At 47.9% G+C, this 25,732-nt stretch overlaps 1 protein-coding gene across 1 annotated transcript in view; it reads left to right on the top strand.

Moving 5' to 3' along the window:
• Positions 1-25,732, top strand: part of LAMA3 (laminin subunit alpha 3) — a 250,109-nt gene that overhangs the window by 131,442 nt on the left and 92,935 nt on the right. The window contains exons 30-36 of the mRNA XM_027525882.1: positions 1,518-1,633; positions 3,261-3,472; positions 4,438-4,642; positions 18,193-18,337; positions 19,193-19,333; positions 20,856-21,017; positions 24,723-24,821. Of these exons, the coding sequence (XP_027381683.1) occupies positions 1,518-1,633; positions 3,261-3,472; positions 4,438-4,642; positions 18,193-18,337; positions 19,193-19,333; positions 20,856-21,017; positions 24,723-24,821 (1,080 nt within the window). The remainder of the gene's footprint in view (positions 1-1,517; positions 1,634-3,260; positions 3,473-4,437; positions 4,643-18,192; positions 18,338-19,192; positions 19,334-20,855; positions 21,018-24,722; positions 24,822-25,732) is intronic.

Here is a 25,732-nt window from a genome sequence, read left to right as displayed (position 1 = left end):
TGTATAGACCCCAGGTGCCCTGTTCCCTGTTTTTCACCTTGGCTGGTAGAATCATGGTCACCCAATGCCTGTAAAGCCTTTGAGAGCCAGCGAACACTGTCCAGGCCTGCCCTGCACCCTCCAATTCTTGCTCATGCCTCCTTTCTCTCTGAGGATGTCATCTCAGGGACAGGGGATACATTTTGTATCCCTGTGCCTGAAACACCGTCTGGCACAGGTGTTCGGCAATGTTTATTGAATTGAATAACATGAGAGCAATAGACTCTGTAAACTGTCAGTGGGTGCTGCTGCTGCTGCTGCTGCTAAGTCGCTTCAGTCGTGTCTGACTCTGTGTGACCCCAGAGACGGCAGCCCACCAGGCTCCCCCGTCCCTGGGATTCTCCAGGCAAGAACACTGGAGTGGGTTGCCATTTCCTTCTCCGATGCATGAAAGTGAAAAGTGAAAGTGAAGTCGCTCAGTCATATCCGACTCTTAGCGACCCCATGGACCGCAGCCCACCAGGCTCCTCCGTCCATGGGATTTTCCAGGCAAGAGTACTGGAGTGGGGTGCCATTGCCTTCTTCCATCAGTGGGTGAGTAGTTGACAAAGATGGTTGAAATTTCCTACAGCATTTGTTACTGGTGTGGTCTGATTTATACAGGTACAGAGAGAATACAGGGCAGTATTTTTAAAGACTGGGGCCACAATTATTCATAATAGAGTATCTGATAGGATAGGCATTTCAGGGGCAAGCCACCATATGAGTCTCCCCATCGGTCCTGCCGTTTCAGTTTGCTTACTCTCTGAAAATACAGAATGAGGACTTCCCTGGTGGTCCAGTGGTTAAGACTGCTCACTTCCAATGCAGGGGGCTCAGGTTTGATTCCTGACCAGGGAACTAGCTCCTACATGCTCCTACTGAGAGTTCGAATGCTACTAGAAAGATCCCAAATGCCCTGACAAAGATCAAAGATCCCTTGAGCTGTGACTAAGACCTGGCACAGCCAAATAAATATGAAAGAAAAAGAAATACTAAAAAATAAAAATAAATAAATAAAAACACAAAATTCCACCCCCTGGAGATCCAGGGTCATCGCAGGGATGGATCACACAGGGCCCTGACATCATAATAGGTCTCTGTCTCCTGTCCCCGCCCAGCACACAAGGCTGCTGCGCCTCTGAGCAGGCGCTCCAGGGGGTCTGTCCCCCCAACTCATTATCATTTCCCTAGGGGGAATGTGGCCTGAGTCTTCAGCACTGAGTTAGGGTTGCTTTGTGGTTCTTTTTTTGTAAGTACTGTTTCATGTGGTCTTGGACTTAACAATAAAGAACACTGATCTGGCAACCCACTCCAGTATTCTGGCCTGGAGATTCCCCATAGATGGAGGAGGCTGGTGGGCCATAGTCCATGGGGTTGCAAAGAGTCAGACACGACTGAGGCGACGTAACACGATCTTAGTCAAGAGAAAGCATGGTGGAGCCGTGGGTGTGCCGTGCTGCTGAAAATCCAAAGACGTGCTGACACTTTCTCTTTAGGTCCGTATCCTAGTGGTGCCTGCAGAGAATTACGACTACCAGATCCTTCACAGAAAATCACTGGACAAGTCATTGGAGTTTGTCACCAATTGTGGAGGAGACAGTTTTTATATTGAGTAAGTATCACTTTGTGTGAGGGCTTCCTGGATGGCAGTAGTGGTAAAGAACCCGCCTGCCAATGCAGGAGACACAAGAGAAGTGAGTTCAATCCCAGGATAGAGAAGATCCCCTGGAGGAGGGCATGGCAACCCACTCCCTTATTCTTGCCAGGAGAATCCCATGGACAGAGGAGTCCTTAGGGTTGCAAAGAGTTGGACATGACCGAAGCGACTTAGCATGCACACAGCACTTTGTGGCACGTCCATGGGAGGCCTGAGGCTCTCCCACATTCCCGACCAGAGCAGGAGGCCTGGGGAGGGGTGGCCTTCGGGTCTGTCTTCCTCCTCTGAGCGCCCAAGGGAGCAGTAGTGAGTCCCCGTTTCCTCGGCACACGCTGACCTGTGTACTATCTCATCATGTCCATCTGGGCGGGATTTCCCTCTTCAACTCTGATCTCAGCAGATCACCCCCAAGCCAGGATTCACAGGCTGCTTGGGGGTTTCTCTTCCTCTTTGTTGCTTCCTGTCGGCCAACTCGGATTCCTGAAAGATACCACACAGGGTTTCCTCCGCTGCAGGGCACATCAGCCCTGATTCCCGCTCTCCTTTGCACTCTCATCAGTGGGGAGCATTACAAAGGGCCGGGCCTCCCTATCCTCCCTTGGTGGGTTCCCAGACGCTAAGAGCCTAGAACAGCCCTTAGTTTCAGTTCCTGTCATTCTTTCCTGCAGACCCCTCCTCCCTGCCCCCTTGTAGGTTTCCTGAGGAACCTGGGCCTCCAGAGGGTGGAAACCTCTTGTACAGAAAATATGAAGAACAAGGGTTCTGAGGTCAGACCACTGTGGATTTGAATGCCTACCCCACCCTCCATAGCTCTGTGGCCTCAAGAATGTTGCTTAACTTCTAGGAGCCTTAGCTGTCTTACCTGTGAAGTGGGGCTTTGGCCTAATCGGTTAGGTGGTTGTCAGGTTAACGTTGTTCAGTCACTAAGTTGTGACCAACTCTTTGCGACCCCATGGACTGCAGCACATCAGGCTGCCCTCTCCGTCACCAACTCCTGGAGTGTGCTCAAATGTCCATTGAGTTGGTGATGCTATCTAACCATCTCATCCTCTGCCACCCCCTTCTCCTTTTGCCTTCAATCTTTCTTAGCATCAGGGGATTTTCCATTGAGTTAGCTGTTACCGTCAGGGGGCCAAAGTATTGGAGCTTCAGCTTATGAGGTTAATGAGGTGAAGGGAAACTTTTTAACATACATGTTCAGTAAAAGTTGACAATTCACCTCCTCCTCATTATTATCCTAGTTGGTATATCATAGCACATGCAGGTATAAATTTTTTGGTGACTGCTGTATTGAGATAGAACCTATACACCGTACAACTCATCCTATAGATGAATCTTCACCCTTTTATTCCAGCCACCAAAGGTTCCCACCCACCAGTCCTGTGATGAGTCCTGAAGTAGATGGGGGTGGGTGGGTGGCTGTCAAACACTGTAAGTCCAGGGGTGGGGTTTCCTCTCACTTTTTCCTAGACTCCAGAGCCCCTCTCCCAAAACACTGCTTGCTGGGGCATGGGGAAGGGGAAGGTGGGACCATTTCTGGGCATGCCTCCCAGGATCTCACTGTGTGTTCTTGTTCCCACAGCCCCCAGAGAGCCTCTGAATTCTGTAAGAATTCTGCCAGATCCCTGGTGGCCCTTTACCACGAGGGTGCACTGCCTTGCGAGTGCCACCCTGCTGGGGCCACCGGCCACCCCTGCAGCCCCGAGGGCGGGCAGTGCCCGTGCCGGCCCCACGTCATCGGGCGGCAGTGTACCCGCTGTCAGACGGGCTTCTACGGGTTCCCGCACTGCAAACGTAAGTGCACGTTCGGGGCGGCCAAGGTCATCTCTGGTGCAGGCGGATGAAGCCCACCCAGGGCAGGGTTTGTCCAATTTCACTGTGCTGGAGACTTACCTGGGGATCTTGTGAGAGTGCAGATCCTGAGTCAGGAGGCCTGGGCTGGGGCCTGAGAGTCTACATTTCCCGCAGCCACTCAGAGGATTCCCATGCCGCTGGTCCAGGGACCACATTCTGAATAGCAGGCTTCTAGAAAAGACGTATTTGTGTCTCCTGGGCTAGGGGATCCATGCCCTTGGCAAAGCAGGTGAAGGGAAATAACCTTAAGCTTCAAAACACTGGACAGCTCGGCCTTCTTCCTAGTGGGATGGGTTAGGCTTCAGTTTTTGCAGCCTAACCACCAAAGCTTAATTGAGGTGGGAGGAGACCCAGGGTCAGAGGGTCTCTGGCCTCCTCACTGAGGAGGCCATGGATCTTCGTCTAAGAATTGTCCTGCCGCCCTAGACAAGGGGCAGCCCAGGCTGTGTGAGGGGTGCAGAGGCCCCGTGTGGAGGCCAGCCTTTGCCTGCTGCAGGCCCCACCCCTGATCTTGGGCCCAGTGCCCTGGGGCGACGTGAAGGCCCGTCAGGGAGACTGGGAGGAGCAGACCCTCTGACGAAGGCCAGACCTCACGTTAGAACGGCACGCAGCCTCAGCCTGGGGGTGAGGGGAGGCCCCTGTGAGTGTCTACCTTGAGGTCAGTAGGTCCATGATGCCTCACTCAGCGTCCACGCACTCGTCCACCCTCGGCATTGGATGTGGTTGGTCTTGGCCCCAAGAAAGGAGCCTTTCAGATCAACCACACTCAGTGATGCCATAATGAAGGAAAAACAAGACCTTACTCCCAGATACCCCTTGGAAGCTTCTGGAAACCCTGGCAATGCAGTTTTGCTGGAGGTCAGGGGTGTCTAACCCTTACATCGTCTCTCTTCATCCTTGGCCAGCTTGCAGCTGCGGCCGGCGCCTTTGTGAGGAGACGACAGGGCGGTGCCTGTGTCCTCCCCTGACAGTCAGGCCCCAGTGTGACGTGTGTGAGGTACACTCCTTCAGCTTCCACCCCCTGGCTGGCTGCGAAGGCTGCAATTGTTCCCGGACGGGCACTGATGGGACCACCACCCCGGAGTGCGACGGGGACCACGGGCAGTGCAGGTGAGGCCCGGGGGGCTAGCCTATCGCATCCTGTCCTGGGAAGGGAATATGCCGTTGGCCCCCACTCGGGTCCTCGTTTACTTCCCGAGTCAACACTGCTCGATGGAGTTCCCCACCCAGGACGGGCGTGGTGTGTGGAGTAACTGGTCCCCTGGGGCTCAGGGTAGCCTGGCAGAGCCTGGGTGGGCAGATGGCTGTTGCCTGAGGTCCGAGCGGCCTCACTGTCCTCTCCAGCCTCATTCTGTGTGTTTACATGCTGCGTGTGTGATAAAGTGATCAGTTCCATCTCCTGGGTCATCGGGTGGTGAGCGCCTCTCGGCCTGTACTGAGGTTTGAGCTCTAAACCTTCTCTCTCGTAAGCTGCTAGTTTTGTTAAGGATGGTACATGATGAAGTCTAAAATCCGGATCCTGCCGCCCTGATTCAGACAGGCGAGCTAGAGGCCGTGTGGGGTCTCCACCGGGAGGTCAGTTGTGGGGAGGGCGGCAGGGTGAGCAGTACCTATTGGAGAGCCTGGCCTGTGAGGGGGGCTGCCCCCGGGCCCACTGAGCACAGCTGCTGAGAGATGAGAAGGAGAGGGCGGCTCAAACAGATGCTGTGGGGCCAAGAGGCTCTTTCCAGCAGATCGGCTCCGCATATGAAACCAGAGGCTGGTGTCGCGTGATCCGAGTGATCAGGCTGATCTCTGCAGGACTGGAGAGTAAGCACAGGGGGTGAAGAAGAGGACCCTGTCTCCTAGAAGAAGAGGCTGGAAAGAATCCACAGGGATTATGTGGCAGGGAGACCGAAGCAGATCTTTTTCCATCCAGGCGAGTGTGGCATGCACGTGTGCAGGAGACAACATGAGAATAAGTCCATTCTGAGTCCCCTCCTCGTCACCCCCCTCCCCACCTCGGGTACCGGATGTCTGGGTCTGTGTCTGTGATCCGAGTGTGACAGCCAGGAGGGGCTGTGGCTGCTGGCTGGCAGGCGCCCGCACCTCCAACTCCACTGCAGCTGTGTTCATTTCCTGAGGCCGCTCTGACAAATGACCACATGCTGGGTGTCTTCAGAGTCAAAAGGCTAAAGTCTGAAATCAAGTCGACGGCACCGTGCAGTTTCTAAAGGCTCCAGCAGAGACCTTGTTCTGTGCCTATCTCTTTCCTTCCCATGTTGTCAACAGTCCTTGAAATTCCTTGACTCTGCCTCTGTCATCTTGTGGATTCTGCTTGTGCGTCTCTGTCTTCACACTGGGGTATCCTCTGTGTGTGTCTGTGTCTTTTCTTTTCTTTATTCTTTTAGCCTTTAATTATATATATTTTTACCTTTTCTTAGTTGAGGTACGGTTGATGTATAATATATACATTTCAGGTGTGCAACATAGTGACTCACAGTTTTTTAGAGTTAAACATCATTTATAGACTCTTGAGAGTCCCTTGGACTACAAAGAGATCCAACCAGTCCATTCTGAAGGAGATCAGCCCTGGGATATCTTTGGAAGGAATGATGCTAAAGCTGAAACTCCGGTACTTTGGTCACCTCATGCGAAGAGTTGACTCATTGGAAAAGACTCTGATGCTGGGAGGGATTGGGGGCAGGAGGAGAGGGGGACGACAGAAGATTAGATGGCTGGATGGCATCACTGACTCGATGGACATGAGTCTGAGTGAACTGCGGGAGTTGGTGATGGACAGGGAGGCCTGGCCTGCTGTGATTCATGGGGTCGCAAAGAGTCGGACATGACTGAGCGACTGATCTGATCTGATAATTATTATAAAATATTGACTATATTTCCAATATTTTATACATTGCTGTAAAAATACCCTTGTAGCTCATTTGCTTTTATATAACAGTTTGTGCCTCTTAATCCCTTACCTCTCTTGGGTCCCTCCCTTCTTCCCTCTCCCCACTGGTAACCACTAGTTTGTTCTCTATGTCTGTGAGTCTGTTTCTATTGTTTTATATCCACTAGTTTGTTTTATTTTTTTAGATTCTACATATAAGTGATATGCACTATTTGTCTTTCTCTGACTTATTTCATTCAGCATAATGTCTTCTGGGCTTCCCAGGTGGCGCTAATGGTAAAGAATCCACCTGCAATGCAGGAGACCCGGGCTTGATCCTTGGGTGGGGAAGATCCCCTGGAGAAGGAAATGGCAACCCACTCCAGTATTCTTGCCTGGAAAATCCCATGGAACAGAGGAGCCTGGTGGGCTACAGTCCATGGGGTCACAAAGAATCAGACGTGACTGAAGCGACGTGGCACGCATGCACGGTGCCTTTCCGGTCCAAGCATATTGTTGCAATTGCAGAATTTCGTTTCTTCTTATGGCCAAGTAGTGTTCCATTATACATATATGTATACCTGTGTCTTTCTTTCCTTTTAAGGATACCAGTGGTATTGAATTAGGACCTGCCTTACTCCAGTATGACCTCATATTGATTATGTCTGCAAAAATCCTCCTTCCTAGGTCACATTCTGGGTACTGGGGGCTTAGAACTTGGATGTATCTTCTGGGGACAGCATTCCCCTTTCTATAGCAGCAGTGTTGACTTTTCTTGAGGAAGGACCCTTGACCACACCTGTGATTGTTGCCCCATTCCTAGTAGTTCCTTTGTTCTCGGGGAAGGAAGCTGAATGAGAACTTGAGTCATGGAAGATTCCAAGACTTTAAAACCACAGGTTGTGAGTCTTCCCTGAGTCAACTTGGTTGTCCGTCCTTCTCAAACTATGAGCTTAAACGGAATGTGACTTGCACAAAGAATTTTGAGGTGATACCAGAGAGTTCTCATCACAGTTAATGAACATACATTAGGATCTGTTCCCTCCGGTGCATAAGCTATTCTCTGGAAGGATACCAGGGATTTAGCTCATTACTTAAGACTTTGGGTCCTGACTGCACCAGTGGGCCTGTGAAGATGTCTAAGCCATTTCCAGTAAGTCCTGATATCTAAGAACAATGGTACTCAGCAGAAGCACAGACTCCTACCAGGACCTGTGGAGATGCCACAGAGCAGAAAGGTGCACTGTGCCAGGAGTTGCTTGCTGTCTTGTGGCCGGAGAAGATGCATAAATGGGAAGCGCAAAGGACCTAAATATGCCAGCCATGACCCAGTCAATGTAGAAGAAGAGAGACCAGACCAGAGGAAACTGAAGAATTAGAACTGGCTTCAGCACATTATAAAGAAATTATCTTCCAATTAAAAGAAAAAAAAAGAACTGCCCTCAGAGAAGGAAATCCAGTGTATTATAAAACGGGAAACAGATTGAACTAGGAATGATATTCCTTTTAATATATGTGAAAAACAAATCAAAGGAAAGAATCCAACACCTAATTGTTCAGAGGAAAGAATAGTCTGACAAATAAGTGGAAGAAGCAGAGGGGGACGTGTTAGCATTAAAATCCTTCCCCGACTCAAGAGTAGGAATATGGATAAAAACAGATTGCAATATTTAAAATAGATAAACTAGAAGGATCTACTGTATAGCACATGGAACTCTGCTCAGTGTTATGTGGCAGCCTGGATGGGAGGGGAGTTTGGAAGAGAACGGATACTTGTATATGGATGGCTGAGTCCCTTTGCTGTTCACCTGAAATTATCACAACATTGTTTGTGAATTGGCTGTACCCCAATACAAAATAAAGTTAAAGAAAGAAAGGGTGAAAGAACAAGGTTCCATTTGAACAGGAGAATGAGCAATGTATAACCTTGGGAAATACAAAGGAAAAACCAGATAGAAGAGCAAGAGGGCAGATAAACAAGAAGTGGAATGAACAGTCACGGGGAGATGGAATCCTGGCAGATACGGAGCCCAGGACATTGTAGTGGCCACAGTCCCGCTGCGTGCAGTGTCCCCATATTTAATTGAAAATAAAAACTCTCTAAACCACAGAAAGTGCAAACCAGTCCAACAAAGTTCCGTTTTTCCATAATGACTTCTTTACTTTTTCTTCTGAAAAGAGGACACCCAAGGGAGGAGATTGGGGCTGGGACTGGAGGTTGGGGAACCATGTACGTGGGTGAGAGTAAGAGATGACCCCCCAAGGAGAAGGTGTAGACATGCAGGAGGGAAAACGGGTGTGGGGGTCCCTGTGATTAATCATCGGAGGCAAAGGAGCCACAGAGATGGAGAGGCAGTTTTCAGGCAGGAGGAGAAGGCGAAGAATTCACTGTCTTAGAACCAGTGGGAGAGTTTTAAAAGGGATCAGCGGCTCAACAGAACAAATTGCTATGAACAGAACTTCACACACAGTTTCTCAAAGCTGCTGCCACAGAAAAAGGAAACCAAGGACGCAATGAAAACTATAAATATCAGGGCTTCCCTGGCAGTCCAGTGGTTAAGATTCCGCACTTCCACTGCAGACGGTGCAGTCTCAATCCCTGGTCAGATGCACTAAGATCCCATGTGTCCTGTGGCTCAGCCAAAAAAAGAAAAACGCTTAAGGCATCATCTATGAGAGAGAGATTTACTGTAGGATTTTAGATGCAAATTCTAGGGAGTGTTTAACAAACCTTCACTAGCCAATGGCAGTTGAGTAGACTAGAAAATGCCTAACTGGGAACTGAGGCGGGCTGTATAGTAGTTTTGCCCACGCCCGAGGGAACATCAGCAGGAAGGGAATCTCATGGACCTGCATTGCACCCAAAGTAAAAGGTGACATTGTTTATCTTGATGTTACCTGAAAGACTGTAATCACCTAATGGGATGACACATCTATCCATGATCAAAGTGGATTTGTCATGAAGGGCTCTTGGCAGATAATGTAAGGAAAACTTCAGTTTACTACATGACTGTAAATTGCACAGATTACCCATGATAATTCCAGTGTTGATGCCGAAAAAGCTTTTGACGGCCTAAAGGATTATTTCTTTAGAAAATATTAGAGGAAAAAATGCTCCCATCACCTCTGAAAAATTTCCTAGTGAAAAGGAAGAATGTGTATAGAGGAACCTAACATTCAAGTAAAATAAATAATCAAAGATAGCTGGACGTGAAAGAAAGTGTGAAAGTGTTAGTTGCTCAGTTGTGTCCGACTCTTTGTGACCCCATGGACTGTAGCCACCAGGCTCCTCTGTCCATGGAATTCTCCAGGCAATAAAACTGGAGTGGGTTATGAAATTATGTAAGTTATGGAAGTATGATAACACATTTATAGGAAACTTGGAAAATACAGAACAAGATTACATACAATTCCACTATATATTACTATTATTTTTTAGTAGATAAATTAGGATTTTTAGTTGGAGTTTCAATATTGAACCCTCAAAAATTAGTAGAATGAATATACAGAGAAGTAAAAGGATATAGTAGACCTGAAAAGCACTGTGAACCTATTCAACATAATTAAGATTTATACAAAATCACGGGATAGTAGGAAACAAATTTTATTCAAATTCCCGTAGACTGTAAACTGGAAGACACTGGAATATATCCAGGGACATAAAACAAGGTGCAAAAATTTCATGATATAAAGGTATTGACCGACTTCCCTTGTGGCTCAGACAGTAAAGAATCTGCCTGTAATGTGGGATACTCGGGTTCGATCCCTGGGTTGGGAAGAAGCCCTGGAGAAAGGAATAGCAACCCACTCCAGTATTCTTGTCTGGAAAATTCCACAGACAGAGGAGCCTGGTGGGCTACAGTCCTGAAGTCGCAAAGAATCGGACATGACTAAGCAACTAACACTTTCATTTTTCACTTTCAAAGGTACTGAAATCATACAGAGTCTGTTGTCTATCACTGTCCCACCAAAATTTAAAACTCTAGATTATATTTCTTTTTCAACCTCTGATTACTTCCCTGGTGGCTCAGACGGTAAAACGTCTGTCTACAATGCGGGACACCTGGGTTCCATCCCTGGGTCGGGAAGATCCGTTGGAGAAGGAAATGGCAATCAACTCCAGTACTATTGCCTGGAAAATCCCGTGGACAGAGGAGCCTGGTAGGCTACAGTCCATGGGGTCGAAAAGAGTCAGACACAACTGAGCGACTTCACTTTACTTCACTTCATTGTATAAAAGATAAAAAGTCCATTGTTTGGGACAGCTCTCTGGATTGTGGTCTTAAAGGTTGATCAAAATTTCATTTTTTATAGCAACACAGTAATTTGCTTCCGCTTTTAATAATAGATGGTTATGCCGTCAGATTCTGTGAACGAACAAAAGGTCAGAATATCCTCAGAAGATTTTTATTGATCAGTGACAGATACACGGACACTGGGAATCACTGCTTTAAAAAAATACCATGATGTTGACCACCTTCAAGACATTTTAAGATTGATTATAGGAGATGGCAGTTCACCTGGACATCCAGTGAAACCCACAAGTGCAAACAGCTTGTGAGAAGAGCAGCAGCTAAAGGAAAGCCGTTTGCGGGGGGGACTTCAGCCAGTGTCACAGATTTACTCAGTATTTGTGTTAGATGGAGAAACAAAATGCCAGAGAAGGTCATAGACCTGGCATCCTGGTAACAGAAGTGCTTCCAGCTTGGCAGAAATCCACAAACCCCAACAACTTGGAGAAGCAATTCCTTTGATGCACCTCATCAAGGAATAGGAATGGTAAATTTCGGATGGCCTGCAGGCAAGCTCTGGGACACAGTGCTGAGCAGGGCAGATGAGGCTCCTGCCACAGGATGGAAGAGCTCAGCATTCTCACCTGCATTCCCTTTTCCTAGAAGCTCCCACCTCTTGAAGTTCTTGGGACGATTAAATAATCCTGTGCAAAGCAGTACCTGACACGCACTAGCGCGGGTATTAGCTGTTGCTATTATTTGCCAAGCACTTGGCTGCCTGCCTTCCACCCTTTACACTTTGTCCCCCTGAAGCCCCACCCATTCTTCTGGCTTCAACCACCTCCATGCTGGATGATTCCCAGACCCAGAGCTCCAGTCCTGGTCCCTGAAGGACAGCTTATCCCACCTTCATGGAAAATCATTTCTACGTTGGTTCCCTTACTAGCTTTTCTTGTGGGTCTTAGAGGACAAGTCCCCTGACCTCTTTAAGCTCCTATCCCCTCACACATATAATGAAGTGTTAGATTAGATGATCTTTAGGGGCCCTTCAAGTCCTTGATCCTACTGCTGATTCTATATCTGAAACACATGCCATTGTCTTGCTCTTCAGGCTATTCTCTCTTTGAACTTTAAAAAAAATTCTTTTTTTACTTATACGTGGCAGCCTTCTCTCTGTATCACCTTAGAATCAAGCCCTTCTCCCTACAGCCCATCAGGTGTCAACTTCTGAAACAGTATGTATTATCTCCCTTCCTTTCATGGCCCCTGCAGGTCCTGCACCTGGAGAAGTCCTTTTACAATTGATCATCTCTGAATTGACCTTCCTTTTGCTGGCGTACTTTCTCTCTCCCGCCCTCTCTCTCTCTCCTTCCTTTCTTTCTTCCTCCCTCCTTCCCTCCCTCTCTCTCTCCCTTCTTTCTTTCTTTTTCTCCTTAATTGAAGGGGAAATGCTAGTATGCAATCACCTCTCTCGGTCTTGCTTGGTCAGTCGTGTCCAACTCTTTGAGACCCTATGGATCCACCAGGCTCCTCTGTCCTTGGGATTCTCCAGACAAGAATACTGGAGTGGGTTGCTGTTTCCTCCTCCAGGGATCTTCCCAACCCAGGGATCGAATGCACACTCCTTGTGTCTCCTGCCTTGATAGCCAAATTCTTTACCACTGAGCCACCAGGAAGCCGATACATAATTGTACTTGGATTTAAAAATCTATTTGCTCCATAATTTTGTTTTTAATGCATAGAGAATATTGATAAATGCATGTTTGTGATTTCATCTTCTTGGTATGTGGGGGTTTTTGAAAATAGGATAAGACATTTCCTTCAGTCCCTGTGATTTTTTTTTTTTTTTTTTGAGTCTTAAATTCTATTTTATCACTGTGTTTTATGGCTGAAACTATTTAATATATCTAGCACCTACTCCAGTTTGGGTGCTGTTTCTCGTACAGAAGGCACCCATGCCTACTAACAAGAGGTCATGGTCTGGCAGGGCAACCTCCACTCACCAGTTATGACAGTGCATCATAATGAATGCCGTATTGTGTGCAGGCTACTGGAGGGGGAAGTCGTTCTGCCCAGTACCCTGTCTGTCACATCACTCTCTGCACAAGAAACTTCCTTAATTCCCCATTGTCTGAGAGGATAAAGACCAGCTTTCCGTGATCTGGCAGCCATTTACCCTAACTTAAGCCTTTTTTTTTTTTTTTTTTCAGCTTTTCTGGTCTTTCTCTCTTTCTCTAAATGCTTTTTGCCAGCCTTCAGTTCTTCAGTTATGGGTTCTCCTTTCCCCTCTTCTGTTGCTGCTGCTGCTGCTGCTGAGTTGCTTCAGTCGTGTCCGACTCTGTGCGACCCCATAGACGGCAGCCCACCAGGCTCCCCCGTCCCTGGGGCTCTCCAGGCAAGAACACCGGAGTGGGTTGCCATTTCCTTCTCCAATGCAGGAAAGTGAAAAGTGAAAGGGAAGTCGCTCAGTCAGGCCTCTTCTGTTACCCCCTCCCAATTACCCACATCCTTCAAGAGTTCTGTGTTAAAGGTACAAATGCAAAGAAGGCGTGAAGCCTCTGCAAGCCCCCAGGGATAACCCCGTTATCTCGCTGCCGTCCCATCTCTCACATGGTCACCAAACTTTCTGCGTCTCTGTGTCCTGTGTCCTCAGTGAAAATGCACCAAGGTCAAGACTAACTGACTGTACTTTGTCCTCTCCCTCTCATGTCCCCTAGCTCGAGCATGTGTCTCTAGAAGACACTCAGTAATTATAGGGTGAATAAATGAGCGGATATAAGGTAGGCTTTGGATTCCAGGTTAAAACTGGACTTGATGGGGGTTCAGTATGACGGGACCCATGGTATTTAATGAGCAAAGGATAGAGTTCACCCTCATGCCTGACTTTCGGTGACCTGCAAGACCCGCGAGCACCCACACACGTGCAGTCGTCTTTGCATAATGTTTGGCCCTGAGCCCGTTGCCGTGGAGATGACTTCACTTGACCGGCATACTCAGTGCACCTCCTGGCAGTGGCAACTGGAGCTTTCCTGCTATTGCGGTGAGGGCAACTCCTTGGGCAGCACAGCGTCTCCCTGGAGAAATGTGCGAGGTCAGGCTGACTTCAGGTTGTTTTCTAAAGATGTTCAGCCAGGCTTTGGGGGAGGAAGTTTCCTTTTTATTCCCCATTGTCATGGCACCACTCCAAACTCCTTTGTTTGCTTGTCTTTGCACAGGATTCATGTGCTCGGAGCTCTCAGCACTGCGTTGCTCAGACATTGTGTTCTCCACATTTTGGTGAATGTTTGCCCATCAGGTCCACCTGGGATCCTTGGGGTTCAGCTCCCAGGCCACTGCTCTCATCACCATGCTCAACTTTTTGCTTTTTTCCATCCACTCGTATGTGCTTGGTTGCTACCTGCGTGCTAAGTGAGGCTCAGCGCTTTATCCCGTGTTACCAACGAGGTCACACCCTCTCTGCCCAGCTCTCCCACCACGTCATCCCACGGTTGCCCTGAAATAAACAGGCACACATTTCTCCTTGTCTCGACAAGCAGCTTGCACAGCTGTCCTCCCTGAAAAATACCCCTCCACCTTTCTTTTCCAGTGAAGTAGAAATATTAAGAAATAGGCTCCCATCTGCCTGTCCTCACCCTCAAAGCCTATGTTCAAGTCAGTGCTCAGGGTCACTTGTCTGCTGTGGTGCTCAGGGTGGGAGGGGCTCGTGGGCACCAGAATTCTGGATCACACCTATGGGCCAGCGGCCCTGTGTGTTTGCAGGAAGGCCAGCTGCCCAGTGGCTCTGTGACAAGGACAATGTCGGTGCAGAGTCCTTTCCCCGCTGCCAGGTGGGAGGAGTAGAGAGCACCCTGCTCACTGAGGCTATCCCCAGAGGCCCTCCTCTGATCAGGTCTCCTCTTCCTGATGCTTTCTGTGGAGGGGGTTATCTGCACTGCTCCTTGCCATCTCTCACCCCCGGCCCCCGCCTACCCAGAGTTCTTGTGCTCCAGAAATAGGGAACATCGTCTGGGGACAGGCAGTTGTCTGCAGGACTGCGATTACGTTTAGTCTGGGATTCACAAGGAGAGAGTAGGTGTTATTCACCTGGGCCCAGGAACAAAATTATGTGTGCTAAAATGTGTGTGTGTGTGTGTGAGAGAGAGAGAGAGATGATGTAATCTGCAAGTGGGTATAAGTGTTAAGTTGGCCAGAACATTCGTTTGGGTGTTGTTTCTTTAAAAAAAAAAAAAATAGCATGTTACAGACAAATCTGAACGATACTTCTCTGAGAAGATGGTTCATGGTTTCTGTAGCTCCCCAGACACCCCTTATCCCTCTCAGAGTTTGCAACGCACTGTACCAGAGCAGTCACTCCAAGCAGATCATTTCCACCTTCCACCTTCCACCTATTTTACTAGAGGAGTGATTTGGGGAATATTTTCTTCCTCTGTAGAAGAAACAATCTCTGTAGGTATCAGGGAGGGAGGGAGATGAGGAGATGGGGCTGAAATGACACTTGCCCTGCCAGCAGGTCTTGCTGGTGAAACTGATTTTATCTTCGTAGGTGTGGTGGGTGGGATAAAGAGACCCCCATCTGCTCCCCTTTGCTGATGCTGCACCAAGAGTACTTGTTTGTCTAAGGCAAACTTACTGGAATATAAAGTTGTATTTATCTTTTTTGGGGTGGTTTCTGGGGTGGTCCTTTGGGCTTCCCTGGTGGCTCAGATGGTAAGGAATCTGCCTGCAATGTAGGAGACCCATGTTCGATTCCTGGATTGGGAAGATCCCCTGGAGAAGGAAATGGCTACCCCCTCCAGTATTCTTGCCTAGAGAACTCCATGGACAAAGGAGCTTGGTGGGCTACAGTCCATGGGGTCGCAAAGAGTCGGACACAACTGAGCAAGTAACACTTTCACTTTCTGGGGTGAGATTTTTTTTTTTAACTGAAGTATAATTGAGGACAATATTATATAAGCTACAGGTATACAATATAGTGATTCACAATTTTAAAAGTTATACTCTATTTACAGTTATTATAAAATGTTAGTTATATTCCCTGTATTGTACAATAAATATATTCTTGAGGTTTATTTTATACCTCATAGTTTATACCTCTTACTCCTCTCCCCCTGTGTTGCCCCGAACTTCCCTCTTCCCACTGATAAGCACAAGTTTGTTCTCTATATCTGTGAGTCTGCTTCTTTTTGTTATATTCACCATTCATTGTATTTTTTAGATTCCACACATAAGTAAGATCATGCAGTATATCTTTCTCTGTCTGACTTATTTCACTCAGTATAATTACCCTTCAAGTCGCTCCATGTTGCTGTAGATGACAGGATTTCATTCTTTTTTATGGCTGAGTAGCAGTCCATTGTATATAGATACCACATCTTCTTTATTCTGGCATGAGATATTTTAATACATATTAAGAGATAGGTGAAAGTTTACATTTGGTAGCAAGTTAATGACAAAATATTTCATATCAGGTTGTCCCCCAATCATCTCGTGGAAAGCAGATTTCCTAATAGTTTCTTTAGACCCACAAGCAAGGCTGAGCGTGTAGATGTAGCAGGCGGCGGCTGTGGAGCTCAGTGACCGAGCTGCTGCTCCCGTCCTCACACCGCAGAGCGGGGTCGCTCAGTCCTGAGAAGCTGCTAGTGCTTTCCCACCAGCCTTGTGCTCAGAGCTGCCCGCAGCCGCCTGGGCACCCAGCCCCACGCAGGCCGTTGCCGTCCTCCCCACCTGCTCCAGTGTCTCCCGTCACTCAGCTGGACAACGGGGAGCCCTCCTTGCTGTCTCCCTCTTCTGTCCCCCCACCCAGACCACGACGAGCCCCAGCATCCTCACCCTGAAATAGCTTGGGACCCATCGCCCCCTCTCTGTCCCAAATACCTCTGCCCTCACTCTGCCCCTGTCTCCCCACCTCAGAGCTGCCCTCAGCTCAGTCCTTGACACACACAGCCACCTGTCCTTCTTCCTCTCTGAACGCTTTTCAAGATGACGACCCCCATTTGAGAACTGGCCAGCTGCCGGCACTGCCTGGCGTCTCCACCACTGCCTCCCCTCTCTCTCACGGAGGGAGAACGAAGCCTTGAGAAGCTGGGTAACTTGCTGAGACGCTGTCTCTAAGTCATGTGAGAGCTGATCAGAACGCTGGCCAGTCTGCCCTCAGTGTGCAGGGCTCAGCCCCGCCCCAGGGCTCCGGCACAGTGTCACAGCGGCCAGCCCCTCTGTCCCGGTAAGCTGACCCCCTCCCGCCTCCCCAGGCTCTCCATCATGCATGGTGACTGGGGTCAGGCTTGGGAGTAGGGTCTGGGGTGAGGGAAGGACAGAGGCCCTGGGCCTGCAAGCTCCCAAGATAAGTGTTAGGTGGGAATGTGAACAGTATACACGTGGGGTCTACACGGGGGTCAGAAGCCAACAGACTCAGTCTCCTGGAGGGAGGAGACTCCCGCCTTTCCAGGCTCATGGCTCAGCATCCTCACTTGCACCCCTGCTCCAGGAGCTCCCTGCTGTGTTCCCTGCACACGCTGGGCCATGTCCCCCATTCTTGCTCTCTGGAATCCCTGCCCCACCTTCTACCCCAGGACACTTGTCCTTTTACACTCAGCTCAGGCATCACCTTCCCCCAGGGAGGCTGGGTCTGTGCAGGCCTTCTGACCTCTTTGTAGACCCCATGTGTATATTCACATTCCCACCTAACATTCACCCTGGGAGCTCTCAGGCCCAGGGAGTCTGTCCTTTCTTCACCCCCGAGCCTAGTACCAAGCCTGGCCCAAGTCATCATCCATAATGCTCACTGCTTTTTGTTTTCAGTTAAGGTATAACTGGCATGTAACCTTATATTAGTTAGTTTCAAATGTAAACATAGTGATTCGATATTTGTGTCTATTGTGAAATGGTCACCATAGTAAATCTAGTTATCACCCATGATCGTAAATACTTACAAATTTTTTTCTTGTGATTAGAATTTTTAAGATTTACTCTCTTAGCAACTTGCAGAAGTGCAATATGGCATCATTAACTATAGTTGCTGTGCTGTACATGACATCCCAGGACTTGGTTACTTTATAACTGAAAGTGTGTATCTTTTGACCCATTTTCCATTAGGATGATGGTCACTTGGAGCTGCTTTGTGTGAGTGCCTTGTATCTGCTTTTCCCCATTCTGCTTGGACACTGGCACCTGTGGGTAGGCTCTGGGTCTACTTAACTGGCTTTAAAAATATATATATATATATTTATTTATTTATGTGCGTTGGGTCTCAGTTGCAGCACACAGGATCTTCATTGCATCATGCGGGATCTTTCCTTGCAGTGCACAGGCTCCCTAGTTGTGGCTCAGTAGTTGTGGTGAGCAGGCTTAGTTGCTTCGTGGCATGTGGGATCTTAGTTCCCCGACCAGGGATCGAACCCGAATCTCCTGCATTGGAAGGTGAAGTTTTAACCACTAGACCGCCGGGAAAGTCCCTGAACTGGCTTCTGACAAGCAACTTCTCTGCGGCAGTGCAGGTCGGCTTTAGAACTGTGTGTACAAAGGTGCTGAAGACTTTTGCTTCCTTTCCTTGCGCACAGATGCAGGCCCAGGATCACAGGGCGGCAGTGTGACCGGTGCGCTCCCGGCTTCTACCGCTTTCCTGAGTGCCTCCCCTGCCACTGCAGCAGAGATGGGACCGAGCCGGGAGTCTGTGACCCAGGCACCGGGGCATGTCTCTGCAAGGTAAGATGGAATGTGCAATGCTGGGGATATGGGCCACCGGCTAGAGTGGAGGGTCTTCATGCTGAGTCATTGTATAAAAATCTGTGGGAAATGAGACTGACCCATGATCAATGATGCTGGGAAAGATTGAAGGCAGGAGAAGGGGATGACAGAGGATGAGATGGTTAGATGGCATCACTGACTCAATGGAAATGAATTTGAGCAGGCTTCGGCAGTTGGTGAGGGACAGGGAAGCCTGGCATGCTGCAGTCCATGGGGTCACAAGGAGTCAGACACAACTAAGTGACTGAACTGAGCTCATTGGGTAGAAACAGTTAGAAGCCATCCCAGCCTCACTGCTCTTGTCCTTTGGAGGGTCTACAGACCTCCTTAAGAATCTGATGACACAAATGGTCTCCAGAAAAATCGGCACAAACTTTTGTCTATAATTTGAAGAGGTTCATGGGTTTCCCTGAAGCCTATTCCTGTCCCGTGGACCCCAGGTTCATCATCTCTGCTCCACGGTGTTCTGCCAATGACAGATGGACTCCCCAATCCCAGCAGATGCTCTAAAGTGGTTATAAGTGGGATGAACCGGTCTCCCCCACATTGTGAACTTTTTGGTGCTGTTTTTCTACCTTCAAGATGCTAAAGGGTATCTGATGAAATTTAGGAAATCCTCTCTTCCATTTGTATGCGGTATAAAATTTAAATAGTTAATGTGGTAGAACAGTTGAACAGTCATATAACTTTGAGTGTTTTATTACCATCCATGTCCCATTGTCTTATGTTGGTACTTAATTTGTGCGTGTAGCTCTCTTCAGTCAGAGACCCTTCAGAAGGAATTATCTCTTCTCTCGTGGTTTTCTTTGATAGGAAAACGTGCAAGGCACAGAATGCAACATGTGTCGGGAAGGGTCATTCTACCTGGACCCAGCGAATCCCAAGGGTTGTACCAGCTGCTTTTGTTTCGGAGCCAGTCATCACTGTCACAGCACACATAAGAGAAGGGCTAAGGTACGCAGGGCATCAGAGTCCTTCTGTTTTTCTTTAGCACTTCTAAATGAGGAAGTGAGGGGTTCCCAGGTGGCACCATGGTAAAGAATCTGCCTGCAGAACAGGAGACGTGAGTTCAGTTCCTGGGTTGGGAAGATCCCCTGGAGTAGGAAGTGGCAACCCACTCCAGTATTCTTGCCTGGAGAGTTCCATGGACAGATGAGCCCAGTGGGCTGCAGTCTGTGGGGTCGCAAAGAGTCGGACATGACTGAGCATGAGCACGCATAAAAGAAAAAAATGAGAAAGTAATGCACTGGCATGAGAAGTGAAGAGTCATGGAGGTTTTGCATCCTGCTGGGTTAGAATGTTAAGCCCTATGCTCACTGTCGTTAGCCTGCAGCGTTCTGTCCCCAGATGTCCTCATGTCCCTCAGCTCACACCCCTCATCAGGTCTCTGCTCATGTGTCCCAGTGCTCGGAGAAGCCTCCCGTCACCACTCGCTGACTCTGTGACCTCGCCTTTCTCTGTGGACTTCATAGCGTGCATCACAGTTCTAATGCTTATTATCTCTCTTCTTTCACCACTTGCGTGTAACCTCCTTGATAGAATCCCAGCGCCGTGAGCAGGATCTGAAATGTAGTAGTTGCTCAATAAACACTCATTAGAGTTGCTTGTTCTCCTCCCTTACTTCTTATCTGCTTATCTTCCTGTTTTACTTTCCTTCTCACCTGTTTTACCACATCTTGTCTTTGGTCACTCTTAAAATCAACTCCAGAAAGCTAAAGCTTGTGTTGCCTCCGTGATCCCACGCTTGCTTGCTTGTGTGAGTCGTGTATTTGTTGTTGTTGTTTAGTCGCTAAGTTGTGTCCGACTGTTTTGTGACCCTATGGAGTGAGTCATGCATTATGTCCAACAAATGTTCAAAGAAAGATTTTTGTATCTGTTTTACTGCTTGCCTCCTGAAAGGAGCACAAGCTTGTAGTGGGGGGAGAAAGTTATTTTGTAAATCCACCCTAAAGGCTCCTCTTCTTATCCCCAGGGGACCCCCGAAGCATTATTCCACATCTATGCCTTGTCAGCTCCTTCTTTTTCTTCCCCTCATAATTTAACTCCTGGCTTCCTTTGTGATCAGGGGAGTATTTAATTCTGATGCTCCATTTAGAGAAAAACAACGACAGCAGGCCACTGTACTTCACATCACATTTTCTCTCTGAGGAGCTCACCATTAAAATGCGCCCACAATCCTAGTTATGATCCACACCCTTATTTGCATATTATTCGAACAGTTATTGGACACCTACTAAATGTCAGGATGTGCTCAGGGCTAAAGGATAAATCCCACGTACATATGGCCACTATCCTTTGAGAATTCCTAGTCTCAATGGGTCAGTTGGGGGCTGAGCGGGAATCAGAGACGAGGAGACACCCGAGGGAGGCCTTTGCAGCAAGGTGGCTGCCCCGCGGCTCTTTCTGCTCTTCAAGATTCAGCCATCACCAGAGGAGCCACGGGCACGTGGTTCCATGCCTTGCCTCTGTGTTTCAGCTTGTGGACATGATGGGCTGGCGCCTGCAGACAGCAGACGGAGTGGACATCCCCGTCTCCTTCAACCCCGGCAGCAGCAGTGTGGTGGCTGACCTCCAGGAACTGCCCGCCACGGTCCATAGCGCGTCCTGGGTCGCCCCGCCTTCCTACCTGGGGGACAAGGTAACCACATCCTGCTGTTCTCCCGTGCCCTTGCTGGACTTCCTCCATCACTACCTGGGCATCATTAACCAGATGTTGGGAAGGAAAGTTCCAGAAGTTCAGATTACTAAAATTGGAGACCTTAGGTTAATCACGGGCTTCCCACATGGCTCAGTGGTAAAGAATCCTCCTGCCAATACAGGAGACTCAGGAGACTTGGGTTCTATCCCTGGGTCAGGAAGATCTCCTGGAGGAGGAAAGAGCAACCCTCTCCATTATTCTTGCTTAGAGAACCTCATTGGCAGAGGAGCCTGGCGGCCTACAGTCCATAGGATCTCAAAGGGTCGGACACAACTGAGTGACTGAGCTCGCATGGGTTAATCACAAATGCAGATGATGGAGGGACTGAAGGTGTCCGTATCTCAGGGGCCCCACACGCATTGCTCACCAGCAAAGGAATAACGCATCAGGTTGTTCTTGGTTTTCGCTTAATGCCAAAGAATTTTCCTCCATGGAAATAACCCATTTAAATAATACCTGCTGCGAATGGCACATGTATGCTTTTAAATGCCAGTGCTGAGAATTCTTTGTTTTAAAGCAGAAGAAAGGCCCCTTGTCAGGAACACAAAAGCTGCAAAGTGACTCATGAGCTTATTAAAAGAAGCCCAGGAACCAGCGACAGCACAGCTTTCATTAATAGAGTCATGTGTGGTTATGAGTAAATTCTTTCTTTAAAAAAAAAAATTATTGGGGTACAGTTGATTTACAATGTTGTGTTAGTTTCTGCTGTCCAGCAAAGTAAATCTGCTATCCACTCTTTTTTGGATTCTTTCACATATAGGTCATTACAGAGTATCGAGTAGAGTTCCCTGTGCTCTACAGTAGGTCCTTATTGTTACATATTTTATATGCTGTAGTGTGTATATGTCACAGATGTAGAACACAAGCTTATCGTTACCAAAGGGGACAGGGTGCGGGGGAGAGGAATAAATTGGGAAATAGTGAGTGACGTGGTTAGATGCTCCTCAGGAAGCTTATAAACAAGTTGCTTTTCCTTTGTTGCATAAATTAGCATTCCAGGATCAGGCCACCTACACTCATTTATAAGGACAGAAGTATGAGCCTCCCATAGAAACATCCTCTGGGGACACATGCTCCTGGGGGCCCAGGATAGAGCTTTGGAGAAGAGGGAGATTTCACAGAGCCCCGGCCATATGATGCCATGCTTTCACATCTAGAATGACTAGATACTCGGGTCTTCTCAGCCTGAGCCCTCTGACGCTGTCTTTGGGTTGAAGGGCTGTGAGTGCTGACCACTGAGTGTGGGGAACATTGCTCTTCTCACATAATCCCGCTTCTCCCTCTCGTGACATGCCTCTTCACATCCACAGGGCGAGCCCTGTACTTACTGGTCATCTCGTCCTGGGTGACGGACGACCCACAGACTTTGCAGCTTAAAGCAGCAGACCATTGTTATCTCGGCTAGTTTCCATGGATCACGGTGGCTCAGGGTCTCTCATGAGGTTGTGGTCAAGACGTCAGCCTGGGATGCAGTCATTTGGGCCTGGAGGACCCATGTCCACGCTCGCTGGTGTGGCTGTCAGCCGGCCTCTGTCCTTGGCTGGCTGTTGGTGGTGGCTTCAGTTCCTGTTCAAGTGAGGCCCTCCATAGATGTGTGAGGGTCCTCATGATACTACAGTTGGCTTCCACCAAAGCAAATGAGAGAAGAAACAATATTTTTGTAACCTAATTTCAGAAAAGACACACTCTAGTTTCTGCTATATTCTGTTCTCTAGAACACAGTCACTAAGCCCAGCCTATACTCTGGGAGGAGAATTAAGCTCCACCTCTAGAAGACAGGAGTATGAAAGAATATGTAGACCTATTTTTAAAACCTTAAATTCCTTTAAAAACTGTAAAAATAAAGTTACCATATGACCTTGCAGTCTCACTCCTGGGCATGTTTTTCCAGAGAAAAACATGATCCAAAAAGATACACACACCCCAATATTCATTAATTACTGTTTACAATAGCCAAGACAGTGGAAGCAACCTCAATGTCCATTGACAGGTGAATGGATAAAGAAGATGTGGTGCATATATACAACGGAATATCACTCAGCCATTCAAAAGAATGAAATAATGCCACAGAAGGACCTTGAAATTGTTGTATGGAGTGAAATAAGTCAGACAGAGACCGACAAATATCATATAATATTGCTTATATGCAGAATCTAAAAAGATGATGCAAATGGACTTAGAAAACAGAAGCAGACTCAGGCTTAGAGAATGAACTCAGGGTTATGAGTAGAGGGAAGGGGCTGGGGAGGGGGATAGATCAGGAGTTTTCAATTGATGTGTTCCAACTTCTGTATTTAAAATATCAATAGATAACCAACAAGGACCTCCTGTATAGCATAGGGAACTCTCCTCAATATTATGTAGCAACCTAAATGGGAAGAGAATTTGAAAAGAATAGATGGATGTATATATATAACTTAATCACTTTGCTGTACAGCTGAAACTAACACAACGTTTTGATCACCTGTACTCCAATATAAAATAAAAAGTGAAAAACAAATGATGTCAGCCCATCAAAAAAGCAATCCTTACTCTCAAAGGAGAATTCAAGATGTTATCTTGAGTACTTCCAGGCTCTTTGGTCATAACTAGGTGAAGCTGTGTAGGCTGTAGGTTCTAGGGAAGAACTTCAGTGGACTGGGAGTCAGGGCTGCCCCACGTCCCTGCTCCAGTTTATTTGCATCTCAGTAAGGTACTTTGTCTACCTGCCCTGAGGTGACGTTGCCTCTGATTTTCATCCCTCAGTCACTCATTCCTTCTTTATCAGTTTTTACTTTAATGGGGAGAGATGTCAGGACCAGATGTAAAGTCTGTTCAGAAAGATGCTGTCCAGAAAACCCTGATCATTCACTTCCTCATCTCTGTTACCATCATGCTGCTAATGCAGCACTGAGAGGCGGTCCATATACCTGGCGGTACGGTCGGCCATGGGCTTCCCCAGTGGGTCAGCGGTAACGAATCTGCCCTCGGTACAGGAGCTACCGTAGACATGGGTTCAATCGCTGGGTTGGAAGATCCCCTAGCAGAGGATATGGCAACCCACTCCAGTGTTCTTGCCTGGAGGATTCCATGGACAGAGGAACATGGTGGGCCACAGTCCACAGGGTCGCAAAGACTCGGACTTGTGTGAAGTGACGTAGCACACACACACACACAGATGGACATGGTTCATGCGCCCAAGAGAATGCAGAATCACTTAGGAAACAGTCACCATCTGTGCTCAGGGGAAGTGTTTTTTAGTTTATTTTTGGAAGTTCATCTTGTAGCTGATAGATATTAACCAGTTCTCTCAGCTAAATAGAAAAGCAGTGGCCTAGATTTCTTAGAATAACTGTGGTTTAGTAGCCATCTAGAATAAAAGGATCTTATTTGTTTCTGTGTGACTATTATTTTTCTTTTTAAGGGAAGTATCCTCTTGCTTGTAAAACTCAATCATCTTCACATTAAACATTTTAATCAATATAAAATGGTATAAAGTAGAGAGCTAAAATACCATCTTCAATTCCACTCTGTAGAAATGACTGCTGTTAAGGGGCTGATAGTGTATCTTCCCAGAGCTCTGTGCCAGTGTACTTCATAGACAAACTGATGTGGCCATGGTGTGTTGCAATGCTTGTGCTATTAATGCTGTTATTTCAATTTTAGGTTTCCTCTTATGGTGGCTACCTCACTTACCAGATCAAGTCGTTTGGACTACCTGCTGACATGGTTCCTCTGGAAAAGAAGCCGGATGTGCAGCTCATTGTAGGTATCAGAGCACAAGCCAAGTGACAGGAAGTGGCAGTTGCAGCTGGTGCCATTCTGGTTTTAGGACATCACTTCTTAAAAAATAACTTTATTTACATATTTCTTGGCTGCGCTGGACCTTCGCTGCTGCTCGGGCTTTTGTCTAGTTGAGTCGAGCGGGGGCTACTCTTGCTTGTGATTCAGGGGCTTCTCTTCTTGCTGAGCGCAGGCTCTGGGGCATGTGGGCTCTGCAGTTGCAGCTCCCCGGCTCTAGTTGTGGCTCACAGGCCTAGTAGTTCTGCAGCATGTGGGGTCTTCCTGGATCAGGGTTTGAACCCATGTCTCCTGCATTGGCAGGCGGACTCCTCACCACTGAGCTACCAGGCAAGTAAGTCCTAGGACATCTTGATAAGTGGCCTAACCAGAAGTCTGGATTAAGTCGTTTCCAGTATTTTGTAGAAACTCAAAGGGAAGTTGAGAGCATCTAGCACCTCTTCCAGATCCTGGGTGCTTGACCATCCCAGCCCCGAGTCGTTTTTCTTTTCTTCCCTCCCAAGAACTTAACCATCTCCCTCCTGGCTTCTCACAATCATTGCCTCATCGTAAACTTATTTTATGTATCTGTCATTCAATTTCATTGCACAAATGGTTTTGAGACTTCCCTTTTTGCAAAGTTACATTGCTGGGCTCATGAAGGACAGGTGGTCCCTGTTGTCAAAAAGAAAAAGTGTAATCTAAGGGGAGATGGGCTTCTCTGGTGGCTCAGTGGTATAGAATCTGCCTCCAATGCAGGAGACCCAGGTTCCATTTCTGTGTCGGGAAGATCCCTTGGAGGAGGAAGTGGTGACCCACTCCACTATTCTTGCCTGGAGAATTCCATGAACAGAGGAGCCTGTCAAAGAGTTGTGACTAAGCGACTGAGCACAAAC

The sequence above is a fragment of the Bos indicus x Bos taurus genome, chromosome 24 (genome assembly GCF_003369695.1).
Source record: "Bos indicus x Bos taurus breed Angus x Brahman F1 hybrid chromosome 24, Bos_hybrid_MaternalHap_v2.0, whole genome shotgun sequence".
Taxonomy (NCBI): domain Eukaryota; kingdom Metazoa; phylum Chordata; class Mammalia; order Artiodactyla; family Bovidae; genus Bos; species Bos indicus x Bos taurus.
This window is presented reverse-complemented; position numbering and strand designations above follow the sequence as displayed.